The sequence below is a fragment of the Ananas comosus genome, linkage group 4 (assembly GCF_001540865.1).
Source record: "Ananas comosus cultivar F153 linkage group 4, ASM154086v1, whole genome shotgun sequence".
Lineage (NCBI taxonomy): Eukaryota > Viridiplantae > Streptophyta > Magnoliopsida > Poales > Bromeliaceae > Ananas > Ananas comosus.
In genome coordinates, this window is record NC_033624.1 from 1600412 (window position 1) to 1626092 (window position 25681).

Here is a 25681-nt window from a genome sequence, read left to right on the forward strand (position 1 = left end):
TTTCAAGTCACAAGACAAAGCATTCAGGAATATCTATAAATTTAAAACATTCAATTAAATATCTTTTAAATTGCTTTGAAGTACAAAAAAAGTTTTCTTTTTTGAAGCATCATTTTAATGTGTAATTATTATTATCGTACAGTTGTTATTTGGATTCTTCCTCATCCCATTAGCACAAAATGAATAGGTTGGGAGACAATTATTGCGGATAAGTAAAAAAGAAAAAAAAAAAAAAAACTGATATATAAACGACAAGGGCCAAATCTCAAATTAAATCACCACCGCTCAAATTTCAATCTCAATTTACGGTTTAATTTTAATTATACGAATGACACGGAAATTTTGATTCGTCAAAAGAACCTTGTCTACGGATGACGTGGTGAACCGGGTCCAAGCAACAGTCTCCCTTCGTTTCCCTCCAATTAAAACGCACACCGCCCTCTATATATACACGTAAACAGCGGTGTTAAAAAACAAAAAAAAGCCATTTTAATTCAACACGGTCGTCGTTCCCGCGCCCCAACCTTCTGAAGTAGAAGAAACAACGAGGCTTCGCGATCTCGGTATGATCAAAACCCTAATCCACCCCTCTTCGATCCCTCTTCTTCTCTCGTTTAACCTAGTTGAAGTTAATGAGAAGCTGAACTACGGATTCATCGCCGATTCGCCCTCGGATTTCTTACTCTTTTTTTTTTTTTTTTTTTTTTTTTTTTTTTGTCGATTTCGAGTTCTATCGCGAGTTCTTGGATTAGAAACTAGGGTTTATATCTTCGTGCTACAATTCTCATCTCTTATCGAATCTTTTCAATCATCTTCTTGGTTTCTTATCATCAATTTCTTCACATTTGATGCACTCATATCTCATTTCAATAGATTTTTTGTAGTTTTTCCCCGATCAGAAACTAGGGTTCTCAAATCTTTTCATGTGCAGATAGATCAATGTCGTTTCCGGCGATATCTTTCTAGCTCACCTTTTCCGTGTCGGTTTCTTTATTTGCTTTCCAGAGCGGGGTCACAATATGGACGAAGGGATGGGAGATCCTGGAGGAGGGGATTGCGAAGGCGGTGGCGAGGTTTCTGGAGGAAGACATGCAAATGAGATTTAGTTCGGTAGAGTACACCAAATACTATACGTACGCCTCTATCCCGAAACAAATTTTCACTTCTTGGTCGATTTTGATCGTCAATTGTTTACCCCCTCTTCTTGCAGTTGTGCTTTCAGGCTGGGCATACAGAGTTTCAACTACTGCGAAGTGATTTATGACAGATATAAGTCGGCACTCGAGCAAATTGTTACTTCAATGGTATGATCGAAACGTATATAAATGCATGCATGGCGAGTGCTCGCATTGCTTCCTTATCATGTGTCAGATTATTCTTAGTGATTGCAGTGTTTATGAATCGATTTGTGCCCTCTTGTTCTGTTGTTTTAATTTGTATTATGTTCTTTAAGCATATGGATATAGTATTTGGTGTGGAACATGCGGAGGGGTTCTTTTATTTTATCCTGTTTTATCTTCAAAAAGTATGAGATTTGAGTATTTGAATTTCCAGGTCTTTAAATCGTCTCCAACTACTGTATATATAGTTAAATTAGTCAGATCAAACTTCTTGCAGGAGAAATTCCGCAACGCGATATGGGGTTCTTGTTTTCTTTTCTTGTCCTGTTTTGCAAATGGGACGAACTCTGATTTTTATTCCCATTTTTGGTAGCATCATATATCTGACTGCTGCGTCCGGCGGATTTTAGAATCAGCATTGGGTTGAAGCCGGAGAGAAAAGACTAAATATGTTCTCTTTTTAATCCTCCTGAATTCTCGTCTTCACTAAAATTGCTGCAGCTTTTCTACACCCCAATACCAATATCTGGATGAAGGACTTCGTACTAGCAATTTCTTTTTGATGATAGGGCATCCATCGGTGATGAATAATGTTGATCATGATCTAGAGTGTTCGAATACCTTTATGATCAAAGGTCCTAAAATCGACAATTTTAGTAGATGAAATGAGGTATTTGTTCTTCCAGTGATGTAGAAGAATTCAAATCAATTCACTTTCTGTTTGAAGTACTTCTCATTATCCAGCTCAACACTAGTGTCTCTGATCTTAAATTGATTGCTCTGTTCTTTATTTTTGTAGGCGTTTGCTCCCCTTTTTTATTTTGGAAGAGAAGAGTCATTTCTGTCTGTTGATTTAGAAAGGACAACATTTAATTTGACAACTTACCCTATATGTGGCTGGCTGGTCTGTGATGATATCACATGCGCCTGGTGTACCATAAATTATATCTTAAGGACACTATTATAAAGGCCTTAAAATCAAAAGTTAACCCATTAAATATAGTTTGCGTTATTTAAAGGCCTGTATACCAAAATTATAAATTTGTATCCTACGTCTTTTGAATCTAACTGTTAAATTTGTTGCACTAGATGTATTAGAAACTAATTGTTAAAAAAATGATGAAATTTGGTTCCTAGACATTTGAAGTGATGTTTTGTCAAGTAGCATTCCCTATAATTGAAAATAAAGTGTAAATATGTGGGCTATTGTCCTCAGAACTGCGCCCCGCAGCTTTATTTGATTAAATTCTACAGCAGTCTCCTTGCAAATGGCAATTCAATGTCCGCTGCAGTGATTGTTAACTATGCCTCTTCAGCACTCATTTATCTGTCCCATTTTTCTAGTTTGGATATGAAAAGCCATGGTCGAAGCTTTACGTTCATTTATATGATCTACACTGTGTTTTTATACCTTTGTATGCCTTGTAATTGCTCCTTTTGTTCCTATCCTTCACCTTATTTATGCAAGTTCCTTTACCCACTAGTTAGTTGCAAATTTATATCTGGTACAGGTTCTAATAGTTCTTCATTATTGGCATACGCTTTCCTCCTATTAGGTCTTGCCCTCTTTGATGGGTAAGCGGAATGAGTTTCTCTTGCAAGAACTTCTTAGAATGTGGTCAAACTATCAAAAAATGACCATAGTAACATCAGAAATTCTTGCTTATCTTGACCGCCATTATGTTCCCTTTTCTTCACGTCCTCCACTAAAGACCGTGGCTGCCGGTTGCTTTTTCAATCTGGTAAGAACATACACTCCTTCTGGAATGTCAGTTTATGCTCTTATATCTTTATTAGGAGGATAAAGAAAGTTTTCTCTTGCAATTTGTACCAATAAATTGTCGTTCAACGTGGACCAGAAAACAATCATTTACTATGAACAATCTACAGGTATTTCCTAAGAGTCCGAGAACAATGATTGAATCTGTGGGTGATGCTGTAGTTTCTTTGGTATGTCAAATGTCTTTTGTGATTGCTCTATTTGTCTACACAACCAACTTTTGTCATGTGTTATGCAACTAAATTTTGTGCATCAGATGAACCGAGAGCGTGAAGGAGAGGAGATCAGTCACAATCTCATAAATAGTTTTATGGCTTTTACCACCGATGGAATTACAATTCTCCCACATCTATATGATCCCGATATTGAAACCGCTATTCGTGATGGTGCCTTTTCTTATTATTCCCGAAAAGGTTTTGTGTGGTTTATGAGATGTACTTTCAATTATGTTTCGAAGGTAATTATAATTAATATTGCTTGAGCACCTGATTAGAGAAATACATAGGACATAAGCCAATCAGAATTAACCTTGTATTTTTTTTTTATCTTCAGTATAAAGAATGTCTGATAATGGAGAGCGAGAGGGCTGCTCGCTATTTGATTTTGAGCAGGGATTTTCAGAGGCACTATTTCGTTCAGGTATTGTTGTTGTCTGTGGTTACAGAGTGGAATTGGACAGGGCCATGTTGCCACGCATGTTGATCACTAGCCCACTGCAATCTTGACACAGTCACTGTAGCTTTGTCTAATTGGAAGGACCATTTTTTTGCTGTTGTATTGGGCGAGACCTTAATGGCGATTTTGCCTGAAGAAAGCCAATTGTTCTTCGACCTCGGCACCTCTGATCCAATTTTTCTGAGTTTTGCACATTTTTTTATCAATAAATCCATTTCCAGACCGAAACAACCCCGTCGGAAATCTCTAATGCATATGTATTCAGCATAAGGTGTGACAGAAATATTTCAGGTCAACAGAGGGGAAGACCTCAGTCCAAAACTGCAAAATAACCGAAAATAGGAGAAAGTACTTTCAGCTACCTGATTTCATCTTCATTCCCTTTTGACCTGTTGTTCTGTGTGCAGCTTATTGACGCAGCGCTAGTGGAAGCATTCGAGAACGCATTCCGAACCAAAATGACCACTATTGCTTTACGGTTTGGCGCATACATAAAACATTTTAACAGCATGAGAAACTCTACACCTCTAATTCCTTCATTGTGCAGGGCACTGTCGCCGAGAAACTATCCGACTTGGACCCCGATGATAGAAACAGAGAAGCAGCACAATCTCAGGCATATGGAAATGCACTTAAGACTTAAAGAGGAATGGTAAGCTCTTAGTTTTCGATTACACACAGAAACAGGCATTTTTTCTGCATGTTCTTTTTGTTACAGTTAGATAATTGTACATAACACACAGCCTAGTGATGATTCTTTTACTGATGTTACTGGGACATGAGGTTTAGATTTGATAGAGATCCTGTACAAAAAAAAAACAAAAAAAAAAAAAACCTAAGCATTTGTTCTTTTTCTATACTTGGTCCTAATTTGGGAGTGCATTTCTTAATGCAACCACTTTAAAGTTTTATTAGAGTTTTGACCCCAAAAAAAATTCAAAAAAAAGGTTTTAAAATTTAAACAGGATGATAAGTAGGTTGCTTCTTTTTTTTTTTGCCAGTTCTTCACATGTTGATAGCATCTGTGTAATTATAAAGTTTCTCTGGTAAATTTTTATTGCTTCTTTGTATCTTTTATTATGTTTATTTAAACTGGTGTGCAAGGTATGCGTGCATAAGCAAGTAGTTTATAAACTTGTCCGAAATATAAATATATAGAGAATAATAATAATATATATAATAATGATGATAACTAAAACTAAAGGGAGGGAAACCGATCGCGTTATTTAAGGCCGTAGAATCAAAGAAAACATAAAGAGCTTTGAACCGTTCGTGTATGATCAAACGGCTCATGTCAATGGGGCCCACATATGGAACCGCTATTCAGTCAGATGTAAAAATTAGTAAGGCAAAGAATACGGAATCCTTCTTACAAGAGCAAATTTGCCATTTTTATTTTACCCCTCCAATTTTTAACTAGCCTTTTTCATTTTTTGTATGATTGGATATTTTGTCCCTCTTTTATTGCTAATTCGGTGGTGGGACGCTGTGTTATTGTCATTTTGAAGGAGAAAATAATAACGGCATATAAAAATATGGAAGTCGAGAGGGTTAATTATAAATTCTTGGATCGATGTGTAATTACAAAACTAACAGAGGCTTTTTTTTTTTTTTTTTCCCTGCATATAAGGACAGCTTTAACCCGTTGTTTCTTTTTCTTACCATTTCTAATTTAAATTGATCCCTAATTCCACGCTCTTCCTTGGTCATAATAAAATACACCATAACTATAACTAAATAAATAAATAAACAACCTCCCCAAATTACAATCGTCCGTCTCCAAACCCCGCAGCTTCCTCCCAATCCCCGATGGGGTCTCCGTCTTCTTCTTCCCCCAAAAGTTCGCCCTTTTCGGATTAGGGTTAGGGTTAGGGTTTCGAACCCTCTGAGGAGCTCTTTTCCTCGCCTCCTCCCCCGATTATTTCCTAATTCAGGTGCGCGTCCCCAATTCCTAACTCCTTTTTCGCGCTTGATCTGATTACTTGCCTTGGTTGCTCAAATTCGACGTTCAAATTGGTTGTTTTAGGGCTCAGTTTGGGGTTTTTTTTTTTTTTTTTTTCTCTTTTTTGTTGGATCGAGTAGTTGGGATTACGGTTCGAGCTCTTTGGTATTTGTAGGGTAGAAATTAGGGTTTATTTCGATCTTCGGGACGTTGGAGATCGGGAGCATGTCGATGCACGAGAGGAAGACGATCGATTTGGAGCAGGGATGGGAGTTCATGCAGAAGGGGATCACCAAGCTGAAGAACATCCTGGAGGGTCTCCCCGAGAAGCAGTTTAGCCCCGAGGACTACATGATGCTCTACACGTATGCTCACTATCTTCTCCTCCTTGTCTATTAGGGTTTGCTAAAATTGTTACCTTGAGCTCATGTTTCATTGATTTCTTTTAACTATGGATCAGGACTATCTACAATATGTGCACTCAGAAGCCCCCTCATGATTACTCGCAACAGCTATACGACAAGTATCGGGAGTCGTTTGAGGAGTACATCACTTCGACAGTGAGGATGCCTTGCAAACTTCTTTTGATTACTTTTTTCAACTATTTTAGTGCACGACTACATAGTTACTCTCTCTTCTTTTTCTTTTTCTTTTTTGTCAGCATTATTATTAATGTTATTGTTAGTTAAATGAGAAGTTAACCTTCTATATATTCACCCTTATTGGGGTTTATGCTGTTTATTTGCAATAATTCAAACATTGTCAACAGCCATTAATGAGAATCAGTAAGTACTGGAAGTTTAGTGGTTCTGTTATTACTGGTGCTAGTGCGATCAGCTGATTCATGAAGAAGTAGAAGGTTATCTTTTTCATTTTTAAGCATCCTTCTTCTTTTGAAGATTTTCATTAGGAAATTTAGGTTGATAGCTGTCATTTATTGTTTTTGAGGACCTGTATGAATTGAGATACGTATTGCTTTTCACATACTTTATATGTGTAGCCTTGTTCTATTTTGTTTCTTCTTTCCGTAGTTGACTCTCTCTCTCCCTCCTTTTAGATGTATCGATGATTGTATTAGAAGCAGCTTGGTTATTTTCATTCAGGTGTTGCCATCTTTGATGGAGAAACACGATGAGTTTATGCTGAGGGAACTAGTCAAAAGATGGTCAAATCACAAAGTCATGGTCAGATGGCTCTCACGTTTTTTCCACTACCTTGATCGCTACTTTGTTACTCGAAGGTCACTCCCTCCGCTTAGTGAAGTTGGGCTTACTTGCTTCCGCGATCTGGTACGTGAGCTCTGAACTTTAAAATATTATATACTTGTTTTGAAAGTTCATATCTCCTCGAAGATTTAGAAGTGCATTTTGTGTATGCACATAGTTGGAGGTTGTTGTCATTCTTGAGTTCTCGAATATTCTGGTTTTTCCTGAATCGTTGCTGATTTGTTTTCTGATATTCAGGTTTATCAGGAGATTTATTTTAAAGTAAGAGATGCTGTGATCTCATTGGTAAGTGAAAAGTAAAAGATTTATGATGTGCTATACTTCAGCTTCATGGATATTTTTCTAATTCAGCATGAACTATGGCAATCAGATTGATCAAGAACGTGAGGGGGAGCAGGTTGATAGAGCTTTGCTCAAGAATGTATTAGACATTTTTGTTGAAATTGGGTTGGGTAAGATGGACTATTACGAGAATGACTTCGAAGCAGACATGCTTAAAGACACTGCAGCTTATTATTCTCGGAAAGCTTCAAGCTGGATTTCAGAGGACTCCTGTCCAGATTATATGCTGAAGGTACTTCTCTTCTAAAATTTGTTTGGATGAAATGCATTAAGCTATCCTTCGTTTGGTGATAATGACCTTTTTTACTTGCTTCAGGCTGAGGAGTGTTTGAAACGGGAGAAAGACAGAGTTTCGCATTACTTGCATTCCAGTAGTGAACCAAAGCTTTTGGAGGTTTGTTCTTGTTTAATACTCCTTTGCAACCCTCTCTCTGTAAGTCATGTTTACTAGAATTTGACTGAACAATCACCTGAGTACTGGCCTGCTTGTTAGGTCAATGGTCAAATCTATTAGTTAAGTGATTAACTAGTTGATTTAATGAAAGATAAGATCATAACATTGGTACTGAGGAGGTTTGGTATAAAGATGAGCATTCTTCACCTGTTTCCATTCTTGGCAGTTGGCACTCGGCTGGGCCACATGCCATTTAGCCATTTATTTTCTAATATAATATTTCTAAAGATTTAAATCACACAGTTATTAATGCATTTTCTTGAGATAGTTAAAACTGGCTGTTGTGGTTAGAATAGTAAAGAGACAAAAGTCCTTATCAATCTAGTCTGTTGGCATAATTCAGTTCTTGGTTGTTTGTGGTCACTGTCACATGTCCAACAAGCTGATCCAAGTCGTTCTAATAATACTACTGTCTGTGATTATTAGCCTGCTAATTAATATTTGAACTTGATGATGCTTGTTTTGTGCCTGACATCCTGTTTCACCGCAACTTACCAATTCCAATGCAGTTTGTTACTCTAACATACATTGCTTTTCAATTGCTGTAGAAAGTGCAAAATGAGTTACTCTCTGTATATGCAACCCAACTTCTTGAGAAAGAGCATTCCGGATGTCATGCATTGCTCCAGGATGATAAGGTTCGTAGATATTTCTTCCAAAATGAGTGTAGATTCTGTTTCATTAGCTCAATTGTCTAAAAACTTAAAATTGTCTTGTACTTGTTAGGTGGATGATTTGTCGAGGATGTACAGACTCTTTTCTAAAATAAATCGTGGTCTGGACCCAATTGCTCAGATATTTAAGCAGGTTAGTATAAGTGCAAATTTGTTAACAGTCTAATGTTTTTCTTTACAGTTTACTGAGATTTAGCACAAACTTTTGTCCTGCAGCATGTTACCGCGGAAGGTACAGCTTTGGTCAAACAAGCAGAAGATGCCGCAAGTAATAAGAAGGTCAGTAGTCTACAAATGCTTTTTTCAACTGAACAGCTTATTTTCTTTAAAATATTTTATTTTCATTCTTCGAAGAATTTCTTGCAAATCTTTTGTTATGAAAACTGCCGTTGCAATCTAATGTTTGTATGAAGTCTTGTTCAGTTGCTTACATATTCTTGCTAACTCTATTTTATATAGTGCCCTAAAACTTTGATGAATTGCAATTCTGTGTGTTCTTCCATTTACCTATAGTTGTTTGCAAAATTAGCTCATATGCTGGCCTAATCACAGGACTTGCGTGGCTAGTCCGTGCTCTTAACGCTCAATAATATGTTGATAATTCATCAAGCAAGTTGTTTATCATTTTAGACTTGCAAACTCAAGCTACTGATTTCAAGTTGCTTCTGGCATGTAGTCCTGATTACTGTTTGTATATTTATTTCCTAGCATTTATTGCTTTTACCAGCTTGCAGTGTATATGCATTTTTTATATTTCTTCTCTCTCTTGTGATATATGGGCTAACATATGTTTCCTACAGGCTGAGAAAAAAGATTTAGTTGGTTTACAAGAACAGGTTAGATTTCTTATTTGCAGCTCATACAAGTACTATGGTTACTTTAAAATGCAAGTTTATTGATGGAACTATCTGGTTGTAGGTCTTTGTTAGAAAAATCATTGAGCTTCATGACAAGTATTTGGCATATGTAAATGATTGCTTCCAGAACCACTCTCTATTTCATAAGGTACGTACAGAAAATTTTCCTCTTATATAAGGGGTATGTTTTCATGTTTCTTCCCTAAATATGCTTGTTCTCATCAGGCACTAAAAGAGGCTTTTGAGGTCTTCTGCAACAAGGGAGTTGCAGGAAGTGCAAGTGCTGAACTTCTAGCTACCTTCTGTGACAATATACTTAAAAAAGGTGGAAGCGAGAAGTTGAGTGATGAAGCTATCGAGGAGACCCTTGAGAAAGTAATTGACTTTTCAACTGTCTTTTGATTTTTCTAATAATTTGACCTTGAAATATCAAATATATCATGTGAACAATCTCTCGCAGGTTGTGAAGCTGCTTGCATATATTAGCGATAAGGATCTTTTTGCTGAGTTCTACAGGTAGAAGTCTTATGCTGTCACCCTTTCAATTAGTAATTTGTTTTTACTTTAATCTGGCTTTATATATATATATATATAGAGAGAGAGAGAGAGAGAGAGAGAGAGAGAGAGAGAGTTCGGCTATTATACTCTTATTATGAGTACAATTGACCTACCCATAAATCATTTTTGATGATGGAGCTTCCCAATCGATAATCCATATAGTTAAACTTGATTTAGAGTATTTGAAATTTCTAGAAACCAAATTTCATAATTTTTTGACATCATTTACTTTACGATCAAAAGATATAAAAATTGAGAATTTTTAACAACCGGTATGGGATGCTTGCAAGTTTAACGGTGTAAAAGAATCGAAATCGATTGAATTTTTGGTAGAAAAAATTATTCACTATCTAGATAGAGATCTACAATTCCGATCATAAATTGAAGAATCTATCATCTATTTTTAGGAGGTAATTTGATTTTGATCGTCTATTTTATGTCTACTTGATAGACTTTATTATAATTTCAAAAAATTACGAAATTAGTTTTCTAGAAGTTTCAAATGCTCTAGATCATATTTAACGGCATGGATCGTCAATTCGGAAGCTCTATTATCGAAAACAACTTATGAGTACAAAGAGCTCTATACTCATAAGAGTATAGTAGCCCTACTCTCTCTCTCTCTCTCTCTCTCTCTCTCTCTCTCTCTCTCTCTCTCTCTATATATATATATATATATATATATATTTCCTTACACTCAATTTGATTAATTCACAGGAAGAAACTTGCCCGAAGGTTGCTATTTGATAAAAGTGCTAATGATGACCATGAGCGTAGTATTTTGACAAAGCTAAAGCAGCAGTGCGGAGGGCAATTTACCTCAAAAATGGAGGGCATGGTATGCTTACAAATTTTATTATTTTCTTCCTATTTGAAGGTTTTTTACAGTTTCCTTTCTTCTCAGGTAACTGATTTAACTCTTGCAAGAGAAAACCAATCAAGCTTCGAAGAATATCTAAATAGCAATCCTCTGGCAAATCCTGGAATTGACCTTACAGTGACTGTTTTAACGACTGGGTTTTGGCCTAGTTATAAATCCTTTGATCTTAATCTCCCTGCTGAGATGGTACAGACTTGGTCCTTGTTACTTCTTTTAGTTTCTAGTTATGGAATTGAAGCGTGCTTTAATTAGGCTTTGCTATTTTTCATTTACATGTTATATATAGGTTAAATGTGTCGAAGTTTTTAAGGAGTTCTATCAGACAAAAACCAAGCATCGGAAGCTTACATGGATATATTCATTGGGTACCTGTAATATCAATGGCAAGTTTGAACCTAAAACAATAGAGCTGATTGTAACAACCTATCAGGTTTTCATCAGAATTTTTTCCTCTTAAATTATTTAAAATTGGTTGTTCCTACATTCTTGAATCATAATTATTTTTTCCCGTCCTACAGGCTGCTGCTCTGCTACTTTTTAATGCTTCCGACCGATTAAGTTACTCAGAGATCATGTCACAGTTGAATTTGTCAGATGATGACGTCATCAGATTGCTCCACTCTCTTTCATGTGCAAAATACAAGATCCTCAACAAAGAGCCTAATACAAAAAATATATCTCCCACTGATTATTTCGAGTTCAATTCCAAGTTCACAGATAAAATGAGGAGGATCAAGGTAAAGTTTTGCTGTTAACGCTGTGTTCTTGCACCTGTTCTCCTTGATTGAGTTTTTGAGGTTATGGCTATACGCATACTGCAGATTCCTCTTCCTCCCGTGGATGAGAAAAAGAAAGTTATTGAAGATGTTGACAAAGACAGAAGATATGCAATTGATGCTTCAATAGTGCGCATAATGAAGAGTAGAAAGGTTTTAGGTCATCAGCAACTTGTGATGGAATGCGTTGAGCAGCTCAGCCGCATGTTTAAGGTACCAAGCTCCTCATTACAATTGTTTATTTCTCTTTTGAAGCCAAGAGATAGTGCAAATGTGTTTAGACAATCATCTCTTTAAATCGTTATCACTTTCTTTGACGTGATTTGATTAGTCGATCAAGTTATAAGTATCAAAAAACACTTTGTGACGATATGGAGGATGCCAAATATGGTACCTATTAGTAATCTAGTTGCTAGGTTTAGTCACTGAGAAAATTGTCCTACGAATAATAAATTGCTGTTTTCTTTGTGCAGCCTGACTTCAAGGCAATAAAGAAGAGGATCGAAGACTTGATCTCTAGAGACTATTTAGAGAGGGACAAGGACAATCCGAACACGTTCAGATACTTAGCCTGATTAATATTTGGAGAATGTTCTTTAATCATCTCTCTACAAAGCCGCCAACAATAACGCAGAAGCACCCGTTCTGGTGGTAAACTCATCACTTAAAATTTCTCGTGCTGCTTGAGAGATTGATATACTTTACATCGACCCATGAGCCTTGTTGTACATTTCCCTCAAACCGATGTATGTTTTATTGCCTATAAGAATGTATGGGTGAAAGCTTCTACAGTCGGAAATGCTCAGAATCACTTTTCTTACTGTTGTAAATCGTCATTACACTGGCATACTTCATTGTTTTTTCTTAACTAGCGTCTTCTACATCTATTAAGTCTTCTCTGCTGTATTTTGTCTAGGTTGGAAATCTGCTTGTTGCTCTATATTTTACTCGACTAGTTACGTAAGTAACTCTTCTCGCACAATTATTATCAATGTTATTATATATGCGACTGCATTTAATTCCATTTCTGCTGTTGCTTGGAATAACTTTCAATTATGTACAGCGTTTTACCACCAGATGGTATTATTATTCTCCTCTATTAGTGGCTTCTGTTTAGTTTCTTTTGCAGGTTTGAGTTACACCTTGCCCAGTTAATTGGGCTGATCCTGGATTCAAAATTACAGGTTCATGATAAAATTCTGACTCAAACCCAGTTTTTTTTTTTTTTTTTTTTTTTTTTTTCTCTGGTTGAAGCTTCTATGTCCGAGGTTTTCATTTGATCTGATCCAACTTGGCCGTCAGTAGCTGTAGGAATTTGCTTGCCCTGATGTTTGCGGCGATTCATCAAAGAAAGCTTCCACATTATCTCCATTGAGCAAGTCTCTGTGACTCTTCTTCTCTTCTTTTGTTTATTTTTTCTTATCTGGGACTGTCACATAGGATTAGTTACAGTAAAGATTCTCTGCACCCTTGAAACAAGAAGTTGCTTAAGTAGGTGCTGCTGGTGCAGAAAACAAACAGTGTTTTGCACCACACTTGTTAGCAGATTCTTACGCCCACCGCACTCCGGGCTACAAGACAAGCTCCATGATTGATGTGGCCCTGCTTCTCTTCCAATCGCCATTATTCGTTCATCTGAGTTTCTATATTATTTAGGCCATTTGCTACCCATTACCTACTATATGGTGCCACTGCCAATAATTGTGGGTATCTTTCGCTGCAAACTACAGGAAAAGTGTCTTTAGATCCTGTTTACCTGCTCTTCTGCTTTTGTTATGAACTCTAGTGACCTCTAGTTATTTGTGAGCGTAAAGAAAAAAAAAAAAAAGAAAAAAGCTGGGAGCTTCTACTGCTGTGAGAATCTTAAATGAATTGTGGACAAGCTATTGTAGAAATTTTAGTGAAAGTGCTTTTAGAAGCAATATAAATACTACTGCTTCGACCAGCTCTGTCCGGTGCAGTAGGGCCAAACAGGCCCCATGGATTGTCCGTCGGGGATTTCCGAGAAAATACTGCTCGAGTATTAGATGTTTGAAAGGATACTGATTGCTCTTTTATTAAAAGCGCTTTAATAGCGTCTCTCTCTCTCTGTAGTCCGCGAGTCGTATTTTGTTTGTTTTTAACATCTAAAAGCTTAGCTTTTATTTTTTGTTGCGGGAAAAGCTTGCTCTGGGCATTTTGTTTATCGAGTGCGTGTAGCTTTTTGAATCACGTAGGGGCGTTTCAAGAGCCATGCCAAACAGGCCCTTAGATGAGCTTGATACCATCCACTACAGCTTTTTTATGTTAAAAAAAAAAAAAATTGAACCCAATTGCTAACAGAGAATCACTTAAATGTCCAGTTACCACCATTATATCTATTCAATCTCCACACACTATATAAATACGTCACACGTGCCCCACCCCACCACAGTATACACGCACATAATTAAGATTTTAGCAGGTGTATGGTATATACTTTGTACATTGGCTACTTCAAAGACCGCTAATTTATGAAATTATTATAGCAAAACATAAACAATTGGATCGTTATTATTAGTTAACCTGAATCTTAGCAAACTCCAGAGTCTTCTTCCCCTGCAGAGCTTGTTGGGGACGTAGTGGCGGCTGTAGTCGCCGTGGTTGTACCTCTTGTACATGCAGCGCTGGTCCCGGTGCACCAGCTCAGCGCGGGGGCCCACCTCCACGTCATAGCTGGGCGGCGCATAGAACGTGACCACGGAGAGCCTGTCCCTCTCTTCGTTGGTCACCGCCCTGTGCTCCACGCTCTTGTGCTTCCCATTCGTCACCACCTGTTTTGTTTTGTTTTGTTATTGTTTCGCTTTATTCAGTAACAAAATCATGGGGGATTTCCATCTAATTTTGATTTTTGGTGTTATTTACGCAATGTTTGATCTGGGCCAGTAATAATTAGTGAATATAATAATAGTTTGGTTTGACCATTTCTGTAGCGATCACAGTAAAAAAGAACATTTAGTTTTATCATGTTTGACCACAGCAAGAGGTGTTCTGCTCAAAAAATTCATTTTATTCTCCAACAAAACACTGCTTTATAAGTAAAAAATGGCTAAAGTTGATTATTTGCTAGAATATATGTATATATATACGTACCTCAATGGTGTCTCCAATGTTGATCACAAGTGCGTTGGGGATAGGGTTTACCGGCACCCAGGCGCCGTCCTTGAGGATCTACAGGCCGGCGCAGGTGGCGTCCTGCTGCAGCACGGTGAGTGCGCTGCCATCCGAATGCGAGCTCAGCCCCAGCACGAGGTCGGGCCGCGAGCACGGCGGGTAGTAGTTCATCGTGCACTGCCTCCCCGAACATGTCCCCGAATGTGTTCGGCGCCAGTCCCAGCGTCTCCGCAATCACGATCAGCAGCCTCTCGCACAGGTTTCTTATTCTCGCGGTGTACATCTCTAGCGTCTCACTGCAGTGAAGATGAGTTGAAAACGTTATGGATTGAGATTCTTGTGATTTTCGTTTATCATAAACGTTTGTTTCAACATGTTTACGTGTTGCTGGTGTGGTAATGATAAAGTTATTATTTATACGAAGAGAGCACCTAAAGTGAGTAGGGTTTGTAGGCCAGAGGCTAGAGTTTCTGATGAAGGGAGGCGCCACCCCGAGAGCGAGCATGTTGCACCAGTCGAGTTTCTGGTCCTCCGAGAAGATGAAGGCGTGGCCGTAGCCCTGAATCGTGCCCGGTGCCATTGGATACTTCTCCTTTTCTTCCAAAGGAAGCATGAAGAACTCCCGCGCCACCTTCTCCATGCCATCCATCAGCCACTTCTCCACACCATGGTTCACGACATATATATATATATATATATATATATATATATAGAGTGAGGCTACTATGCTATCGGAAGCACGGAGCCTTCCGTGCTTCCAGCTCGTTTTCGATGTTGCGACTTTCGAATCGTCGATCGGCTCCGTTAAACTTGATCTAGAGTATTTGGAGTACCTAGAAAATAAATTTTATTATTTTTCGATATCATTTGCCTAGTGATCGAATGGGCTCAAAATCAACAAATTTCAATGGCCGTAGTGAGCCGTTTGCAAGTTTAACGGTGTAGAAATATCAAAATCACGTGAAATTTTGATAGAAAATTCTTTATACTATATAAAACAAGATCAATATCTTTGATTTAAAATTTTAATGTCATATTATTACATTTTGTAAGATTTTTATTTTCAGCCGTTGATTTTGAACCCCTTCGTTCACTAGGCAAATGATATCGTAAAATCATAAAATTTATTTTCTAGATACTTCAAATACTCTAGATCAAGTTTAACGAAACCGATCGACGATTCGAAAGTCGTAACATCGAAAACGAGCTGGAAGCACGGAAGGCTCCGTGCTTCCGATAGTATAGTAACCTCACTCTATCTATATATATATATATATATATATATATATTCATGTACGAAACAAAGTTCACTATATTACAGAGTTCTATGCTTGCTCACATTCTAATAGTTTACTTTTTGTGTCGTACTAAAACATTCATAATTTATATTAAACTAAAACAGATAAAAGATTGAAACTGCTTACAAATTTTGTTTCAAAATAATATCTTGCAAACTGTTAATTAAACTTTAACAAAGCAAAAGTATATAGTACAGTTATAACAGGTGAATATCTCCTGTGATATTAATTGCACGACAGAGTTTTACCTGTCATAATAATTCAATAAGCCAATTAATATAAATATAGAGAGAAAGAGAGTTTGGCTAAAATACTATTAATAATATTTTAATTTTTTTGCTATTTAATTTTTAACCCTTTCATGAAAAATTGTAGGGTTTGAATGATGGCGATTTTTTAAGATTGAGTGGTGGTCTTTTAGAGTTTAATAATTATTAGTGAAATAATATTAATTTAATAGTAAAAATAATCAAAATAATAGATTTAATAGTTAAAAACTAAATAGCAAACTGACACAAATACTATATGTATACGGTGTAGAGCTACTATGTTATTGGAAGCATAAATGATCTGATGCTTCCAACTTTTTAACCATTGGATCAAAAAATTATACGATTAGAATGATTGCGATCCCTCCAGGTTTGAGTAGTACCCCTAAGGTTGAGTGGTCCCTACAGGTTAATAGTATTAATTCAAAGATTAGAAATGATTAAAGGGATTGATCTAAGGGCCAAAAAATCGGAAGCACCAAATCCTCTATACTTCCGATAACATAGTAGCTCTACTCTATATATACTATCGGAATATTGTGCTTTCAACTTTTTGGCCCTTAGATTAATTTTTTTGATTATTTTTAATTTTTGGATTAATACTATTATCATGTGGGGACCACTCAACTCTAACCTCTAGGGTCCTACTCAATCATATAAGACCGTAATCATCCCAACCGTACAATTCTTAATCTAAGGATCAAAAAATTAGAAACGTCAACTCCTCTATACTTCCGATAATATATTAACTCTATATGTACCTGAAAGAAGCCCCACTCCTCGCAGGCGGCGGCGAGCTTCTTCAGCTCATCGGCGCCGTGCCATTTGGATCCCAGCTTCGACATGTCGATGACGGGGACGTCTCCGGGCCCCGCCACCGCTGCTGCAGCAGCAGGGCGCTCCTCGGGGGCGCGGATGTACCTCTTGGGCACGAACGCGGGACTTATCCTGTCTAAAGGGAACGTTACAAATGTGTTGTTGCAAAAGTTAGAAAAATTTGAAAATAAAGGATAAATTTTTATCAAGTATACTCCAAAAAAAAAGAACATTTTCTTTTGCAAAAGCTTATTGCAACTTTTCAAAATTTATTGCAATCTTTTCCTTTTGAACAAATTCTCTAACATATTGGGTGGACAAATTTTGGTAATTAGATGACTCTTAGCCAAATTAATTATATGGATGTATTTATATAATTGGATAAAGGCGTATGTTAGAGAATCAATTTAACTAAGCAAAAGATAGGTATAATTTAACTACAGATATATTTCCGGGCACTTATTTACCTACAGATATATTTTATTTTACCCCTCCCAATTTTTAGAAACCTACAATTAGCCTTTTTCATTTTTTATATGATTGGATATTTTGTCCCTCTTTTGTTGCTATTCGTTGTAACGCTCTGTGTTACTGTCATTTTGAAGGAGAAAATAATAACGGCATATAAAAATATGGATGTCGAGAGGGCTAATTATAAATTCTTGGATGGAAGTGTAATTACCAAACTAACAGAGGCTTTTTTGCATTTTCCTGCACAGTTCTAACTCGTTGTTTCTTTTTCTTACCATTTCTAATTTAAATTCATCCCTAATTCCACGCTCTTTCTTGGTAATAAAATAAAATAAAAAATAAACCGTAACCTCCCCAAATTACAATCGTTCGTCTACAAACCCCGCAGGAGGTGAGGAGAAGAAGACAAGTAAATGGAGCGGTTAGCGATTAGGAGCGGATCGGAGGAAAAGGCGGACCCAAGATCCGACGGGCTATGGATAACGCGGATAAGGGTGATCCATTAACCGCTTGCCTGTTACAGCAGTTGGTGAACTGGGCCGGCCCAAACTCAGGCGATTGAATGGAATTAGCGATCCATGATACAAAGAGTGATCTCTTTACAATTCAACCCTCCAATTTTGTAACATTTATAATTGAATTCTCGTACTGACACTATAAATAGGAATGGCATGAAAAGAATTTGAATAAACTCCCTTCCTCCTCAATGCTCTTCTTCCTCTGTGTCTCTCTCTCTTTCTCTCTACTCTTCTACTCTCTTCTCTGTTCTATCTCTTTTCCTCTCACTCCTCTAATCCAGATCTAGATCTCATCCCCGACCACTGGTGCTCGATCTCCATGGATGCTTGATTCAGATTGAGATCTGAATCCAACCCTCTGAGGAGCTCTTTTCCTCGCCTCCTCCCCCGATTATTTCCTAATTCAGGTGCGTATCCCCAATTCCTAACTCCTTTTTCGCGCTTGATCTGATTACTTGCCTTGGTTGCTCAAATTCGACGTTCAGATTGGTTGTTTTAGGGCTCAATTTGGGCATTTTTTTTTTCTCTTTTTTGTTGGATCGAGTAGTCGGGATTACGGTTCGAGCTCTTTGGTGTTTGTAGGGTAGAAATTAGGGTTTATTTCGATCTTCGGGACGTTGGAGATCGGGAGCATGTCGATGGACGACGAGAGGAAGACGATCCGTTTGGAGCAGGGATGGGAGCTCATTCAGAAGGGGATCACCAAGCTGAAGAACAGCCTGGAGGGTCTCTCCGAGGAGAAGTTTCGCGCCAAAGACTACATGATGCTCTACACGTATGCTCACTATCTCCTCCTCCTTGTCTATTAGGGTTTGCTAAAATTGTACCTTGAGCTCATGTTTCTTTGATTTGTTTTAACTATGGATCAGGACTATCTACGATATGTGCACTCAGAAGCCCCCTCATCGTTACTCGCAACAGCTATACAACAAGTATCGGGAGTCGGTTGAGGAGTACATCACTTCGACAGTGAGGATGCCTTGCAAACTTTTTTTGTCTACTTTTTTCAACTATTTTGTTGCACGAAGTGTAGTTGCTCTCTCTTCTTCTTCTTCTTCTTTTTTGTCTGCATTGTTATTAATGTTATTGTTAGCTAAATGAGAAGTTAACCTTCTATATATTCACCCTTATTGGGGTTTATACTATTTATTTGCAATAGTTCAAACATTGTCGACAGCCATTAATGAGAATCAGTGAGTATTGGAAGTTTAGTGGTTCTGTTATTACTGGTGCTAGTGTGGTCAGCTGATTCATGAAGAATTAGAAGGTTATCTTTTTCATTTTTAAGTGTCCTTCTTCTTTTGAAGATTTTCATTAGGAAATTTAGGCTGATAGCTGTCATTTATTGTTTTTGAAGACCTGTATGAATTGAGATACGTATTGCTTTTCACATACATTATACGTGTAGCCCTGTTCTATTTTGCTTCTTCTTTCAGTAGTTGACTCTCTCTCTCTCTCTCCTTTTAGATGTATCGATGATTGTATTGTAAGCAGCTTGGTTATTTTCATTCAGGTGTTGTCATCTTTGAGGGAGAAAGACGGTGAGTTTATGCTGAGGGAACTAGTCAATAGATGGTCAAATCACAAAGAAATGGTCAGATTGCTCTCACTTTGTTTCCGCCACCTTGATGACAACTTTGTTACTCAAAAGTCACTCCCTCCGATTAGTGAAGTTGGGCTTACTTGCTTCCGCAATCTGGTACGTGAGCTCCTAACTGTAAAATATCATATATTTGTTTTGAAAGTTCATATCTCCTCGAAGATTTAGAAGTGGATTTTGTGTATGCACATAATTGGAGGTTGTTGTCATTCTTGAGTTCTCGAATATTCTGGTTTTTCCTGAATCGTTGCTGATTTGTTTTCTGATATTCAGGTTTATCAGGAGATTTATTTTAAAGCAAGAGATGCTGTGATCTCATTGGTAAGTCAAAAGTAAAAGATTTATGATGTGCTATACTTCAGCTTCATGGATATTTTTCTAATTCAGCATAAACTATGCCAATCAGATTAATCAAGAACGTGAGGGCGAGCAGATTGATAGAGCTTTGCTCAAGAATGTATTAGATATTTTTGTTGAAATTGGGTTGGGTAAGATGGACTATTATGACTTCGAAGCATACATGCTTAAACGCACTGCAGCTTATTATTCTCGGAAAGCAAAAAGCTGGATTTCAGAGGACTCCTGTACAGGTTATATGCTGAAGGTACTCCTCTTCTAAAATTTGTTTGGATGAAATGCATTATTAAGCTATCCTTAGTTTGGTAATAATGACCTTTTTTACTTGTTTCAGGCTGAGGAGTGTTTGAAACAGGAGAAAGACAGAGTTTCGCATTACTTGCATTCAAGTAGTGAACCAAAGCTTTTGGAGGTTTGTTCTTGTTTAATAGTCCTTTGCAACCCTCTCTCTGTAAGTCATGTTTACTAGAACTTGACTGAACAATCACCTGAGTACTGGCCTGCTTGTTAGGTCAATGGTCAAATCTATTAGTTAAGCGATTAACTAGTTGATTTAATGAAAGATAAGATCATAACATTGGTACTGAGCAGATTCGGTATAAAGATGAGCATTCTCCACTTGTTTCCATTCTTGGCAGTTGGCACTCGGNGAGAGAGAGAGAGAGAGAGAGAGAGAGAGAGAGAGAGAGAGAGCTACTATACTCTTATGAGTACGATGGACCTGCTCATAAGTCATTTTCGATGATGAAGTTTCCGAATCGATGATCCATACTATTAAACATGATTTAGAGTATTTGAAACTTTTAGAAATTAAATTTCATAATTTTTCAACATCATTTACCTTACGATCAAAAGATATAAAAATTGACAATTTTTAACGGCCGGTATAGTTGAATTTTTGATAGAAAATTTTATTCACTATCTAGATAGAGATCTATAATTTTGATCATAAATTGAAAAATCCGATCATCTATTTTTAGAAGGTAATTCAATTTTGATTATTTATTTTATGTCCATTTGATAGACTATTATAATTTTAAAAAACTATGAAATTAGTTTTCTAGAAGTTTCAAATGTTCTAAATTATATTTAACGGCATGGATCGTCAATTCGGAAGCTCTATCATCGAAAACAACTTATGAGTATAAAGAGCTCTATACTCATAAGAGTATAGTAGCCCTACTCTCTCCCTCTCTCTCTCTCTCTATATATATTTCCTTACACTCATTTTGATTAATTAACAGGAAGAAACTTCTTGAGATAGAGCATTCCGGATGTCATGCGTTGCTCCAGGATGACAAGGTTCGTAGATATTTCTTCCAAAATGAGTGTAGATTCTGTTTCATTAGCCCAATTGTCTAAAAACTTAAAATTGTCTTGTACTTGTTAGGTGGATGATTTGTCGAGGATGTACAGACTCTTTTCTAAAATAAATCGTGGTCTGGACCCAATTGCTCAGATAGTTAAGCAGGTTGCTCAGATTTTTAAGCAGGTTAGTATAAGTGCAAATTTGTTAAAATAGTCTAATGTTTTTCTTTACAGTTTACTGAGATTTATCAAAAACTTTTGTCCTGCAGCATGTTACCGCGGAAGGTACAGCTTTGGTCAAACAAGCAGAAGATGCCGCAAATAATAAGAAGGTCAGTAGTCTACAAATACTTTTTCAACCGAACAGCTTATTTTCTTTAAAATATTTTATTTTCATTCTTCGAAGAATTTCTTGCAAATCTTTTGTTATGAAAACTGCCATTGCAATCTAGTGTTTGTATGAAGTCTTGTTCAGTTGCTTACGTATTCTTGCTAACTCTATTTTGTATAGTGCCCTAAAACTTTGATGAATTGCAATTCTCTATGTTCTTCCATTTAGCTAGAGTTGTTTCAAAATTAGCTCATATGCTGGCCTAATCACGGGACTTGCCTGGCTAGTCTGTGCTCTTAACGCTCAATAGCATGTTGATAATTCATCAAGCAAGTTGTTTATCAAACTCAAGCTACTGATTTCAAGTTGCTTCTGGCATGTATTCTTGATTACTGTTTGTATATTTGTTTCCTAGCATTTATTACTTTTACCAACTTGCAGTGTATATACATTTTTATATTTCTGTTCTTTCTCGTGATATGGGCTAACATATGTTTCCTACAGGCTGAGAAAAAAGATTTAGTTGGTTTACAAGAACAGGTTAGATTTCTTATTTGCAGCTCATACAAGTACTATGGTTACTTTAAAATGCAAGTTTATTGACGGAACTATCTGGTTGTAGGTTTTTGTTAGAAAAATCATTGAGCTTCATGACAAGTATTTGGCATATGTAAATAACTGCTTCCAGAACCACTCGCTCTTTCATAAGGTGCGTATAGAAATTTTTCCTCTTATATAAGGGTATGTTTTCGTCTTTCTTCCCTAAATATGCTTGTTCTCATCAGGCAGTAAAGGAGGCTTTTGAGGTCTTCTGCAACAAGGGAGTTGCAGGTAGTGCAAGTGCTGAACTTCTAGCTACCTTCTGTGACAATATACTTAAAAAAGGTGGAAGCGAGAAATTGAGTGATGAAGCTATCGAGGAGACCCTTGAGAAAGTAATTGACTTTTCAACTGCCTTTTGATTTTTCTAATAATTTGACCTTGAAATATATCATGTGAACAATCTCTCGCAGGTTGTGAAGCTGCTTTCATATATTAGCGATAAGGATCTTTTTGCTGAGTTTTACAGGTAGAAGTCTTATGCCGTCACCCTTTGAATTAGTAATTTGTTTTTACTTTAATCTGGCTTATATATATATATATATATATATATAGAGAGAGAGAGAGAGAGAGAGAGAGAGAGAGAGAGTTCGGCTACTATTCCTTTTTGAGTACGATGGACCTGCCCATAAGTCATTTTCGATGATGGAGTTTCAAATCGATGATCCATACTATTAAACATGATTTAGAGTATTTGAAACTTTTAGAAATTAAATTTCATAATTTTTCGACATCATTTACCTTACGATCAAAAGATATAAAAATTGACAATTTTTAATGGCTGGTATGGGATGCTCGCAATTTTAACGGTGTAAAAGAATCAAAATCAGTCGAATTTTTGATAGAAAATTTTATTCACTATTTATATAGAGATCTATAATTTCGATCATAAATTGAAAAATCCGATCATCTATTTTTAGGAGGTAATTCCATTTTGACCGTTTATTTTATGTCCATTTGATAGACTTTATTATAATTTTTAAAAACTATGAAATTAGTTTTCTAGAAGTTTCAAATGTTCTAGATTATATTTAACGGAATGGATCGTCAATTCGGAAGCTCTATCATCGAAAACAATTTATGAGTACAAAGAGTAGCCGTACTCTCTCTCTCTTTCTATATATGTATATTTCCTTACACTCATTTTGATTAATTCACAGGAAGAAACTTGCCCGAAGGTTGCTATTTGATAAAAGTCCTAATGATGACCATGAGCGTAGTATTTTGACAAAGCTAAAGCAGCAGTGCGGAGGGCAATTTACCTCAAAAATGGAGGGCATGGTATGCTTACAAATTTTATTATTTTCTTTCTATTAGAAGGTTTTTTACAGTTTCCTTCCTTCTCAGGTAACTGATTTAACTCTTGCAAGAGAAAACCAATCAAGCTTTGAAGAATATCTAAATAGCAATCCTCTGGCAAGTCCTGGAATTGACCTTACAGCGACTGTTTTAACGACTGGGTTTTGGCCTAGTTATAAATCCTTTGATCTTAATCTCCCTGCCGAGATGGTACAGACTCGGTCCTTTTTACTTCTTTTAGTTTCTAATTATGGAATTGAAGTGTGCTTTAATTAGGCTTTGTTAATTTTCAATTATATGTTATATATAGGTTAAATGTGTCGAAGTTTTTAAGGAGTTCTATCAGACAAAAACCAAGCATCGGAAGCTTACATGGATATATTCATTGGGTACCTGTAATATCAATGGCAAGTTTGAACCTAAAACAATAGAGCTGATTGTAACAACCTATCAGGTTTTCATCAGATTTTTTTCCTCTTAAATTATTAAATTGGTTGTTCCTACATTCTTGTATCATAATTATTTTTCCCCGTCCTACAGGCTGCTGCTCTGCTACTATTTAATGCTTCCGACCGATTAAGTTACTCGGAGATCATGTCACAGTTGAATTTGTCAGATGATGACGTCATCAGTTTGCTCCACTCCCTTTCATGCGCAAAATACAAGATCCTCAACAAAGAGCCAAATACGAAAAATATATCTCCCACTGATTATTTCGAGTTCAATTCCAAGTTCACAGATAAAATGAGAAGGATCAAGGTAAAGTTTTGCTGTTAACGCAGTTTTGCTGTTAACGCAGTGTTCTTGCACCTATTCTCCTTGATTTAGTTTTTGAGGTTAATGGCTATACACATACTGCAGATTCCTCTTCCTCCCGTGGATGAGAAAAAGAAAGTTATTGAAGATGTTGACAAAGACAGAAGATATGCAATTGATGCTTCAATAGTGCGCATAATGAAGAGTAGAAAGGTTTTAGGTCATCAGCAACTTGTGATGGAATGCGTTGAGCAGCTCAGCCGCATGTTTAAGGTACCGAGCTCCTCATTACAATTGTTTATTTCTCTTTTGAAGCCAAGAGATACTGCAAATGTGTTTAGACAATCATCTCTTTTAACTCGTTTTCACTTTCTTTGATGTGATTTGATTAGTCCATCAAGTTATAGGTATCAAAAAACACTTTGTGACGGTATGGAGGATGCCAACTGTGGTACCTATTAGTAATCTAGTTGCTAGGTTTAGTCACTGAGAAAATTGTCCTACGAATAATAAATTGCTGTTTTCTTTGTGCAGCCCGACTTCAAGGCAATAAAGAAGAGGATCGAAGACTTGATCTCTAGAGACTATTTAGAGAGGGACAAGGACAATCCGAACACGTTCAGATACTTAGCCTGATTAATACTTGGAAAATGTTCTTTCATCATCTCTCTACAAAGCCGCCAACAATAATGCAGAAGCACCCGTTCTGGCGGTAAACTCATCACTTAAAATTTCTTGTGCTGCTTGAGAGTTTGATATACTTTTACATCGACCCATGAGCCTTGTTGTACCCAGAGGAATTCTACACTGTCATACTTGCACCACGTCATCAATAACAAGCCAATCACATTCCTTCTTTTCAAACAAAAGTACAATAAAAATACTTTTTTACAATCATGATGGGACATATATTCTTAAAAGGATTAATTTGATTGGTTTGTTACGCCACGTCACTAATATACCCGTTGCATTCTAGAATTTTTCGTTGTACCCATCACCTACTATTAGGTGTCACTGCCAATAATTGTAGGTATCTTTCGCTGCTAACTACAGGAAAAGTGTCTTTAGATCCTGTTTACCTACTCTTCTGCTTTTGTTATGAACTTTAGTGACCTCCAGTTACTTGTGAGCGTAAAAAAAAAAGAAAAGAAAAGCTGGGAGTTTCTGCTGCTGTGAGAATCTTAAACGAATTGTGGACAAGCTATTGTTGAAATTTTAGTGAAGTGCTTTTAGAAGCAATATAAATACTACTGCTTCGACCAGCTCTGTCCGGTACAGTAGGGCCGAGCAGGCCCCATGGATTGTCCGTCGGGGATTTCCGAGAAAATACTGCTTGAATATTAGATGTTTGAAAGGATGCTGATTGCTCTTTTATTAGAAGCGCCTTAATAGCGTCTCTTTTTGTAGTCCGTGAGTCATATT

At 36.8% G+C, this 25681-nt stretch overlaps 2 protein-coding genes and 1 pseudogene across 6 annotated transcripts; 2 read left to right on the forward strand and 1 right to left on the reverse strand.

Annotated features, from left to right (window-relative positions):
- On the forward strand, window positions 2487-4478 carry LOC109709191 (cullin-1-like). Its single transcript, XM_020231290.1, has 6 exons — window positions 2487-3082; window positions 3231-3290; window positions 3377-3577; window positions 3673-3759; window positions 4203-4273; window positions 4343-4478. Exons 1-6 carry the CDS (start codon window positions 2912-2914, stop codon window positions 4449-4451), a joined length of 699 nt encoding a protein of 232 aa, XP_020086879.1. The 5' UTR covers window positions 2487-2911; the 3' UTR covers window positions 4452-4478.
- On the forward strand, window positions 5517-25636 carry LOC109709192 (cullin-1-like). 5 transcript variants are annotated; one of them, XM_020231292.1, is made up of 27 exons: window positions 5517-5729; window positions 5878-6102; window positions 6198-6297; window positions 6841-7026; window positions 7201-7248; window positions 7334-7537; window positions 7622-7699; window positions 8308-8397; window positions 8486-8566; window positions 8650-8712; window positions 9234-9269; window positions 9352-9438; window positions 9516-9665; window positions 9751-9806; window positions 21210-21267; window positions 21356-21457; window positions 21543-21605; window positions 22109-22144; window positions 22227-22313; window positions 22390-22539; window positions 22618-22673; window positions 23365-23485; window positions 23552-23713; window positions 23814-23957; window positions 24044-24262; window positions 24365-24532; window positions 24794-25636. In XM_020231292.1, exons 2-27 carry the CDS (start codon window positions 5963-5965, stop codon window positions 24893-24895), a joined length of 2787 nt encoding a protein of 928 aa, XP_020086881.1. In that variant the 5' UTR covers window positions 5517-5729; window positions 5878-5962; the 3' UTR covers window positions 24896-25636. The 5 variants fall into 5 exon arrangements, 4 of the variants coding, with proteins under 4 accessions (XP_020086881.1, XP_020086880.1, XP_020086882.1 ...); XM_020231291.1 differs by having other exon boundaries at window positions 5913-6102; XM_020231293.1 differs by having other exon boundaries at window positions 5913-6102; window positions 21356-21436.
- LOC109709195 lies at window positions 14213-15310 on the reverse strand (annotated as a pseudogene).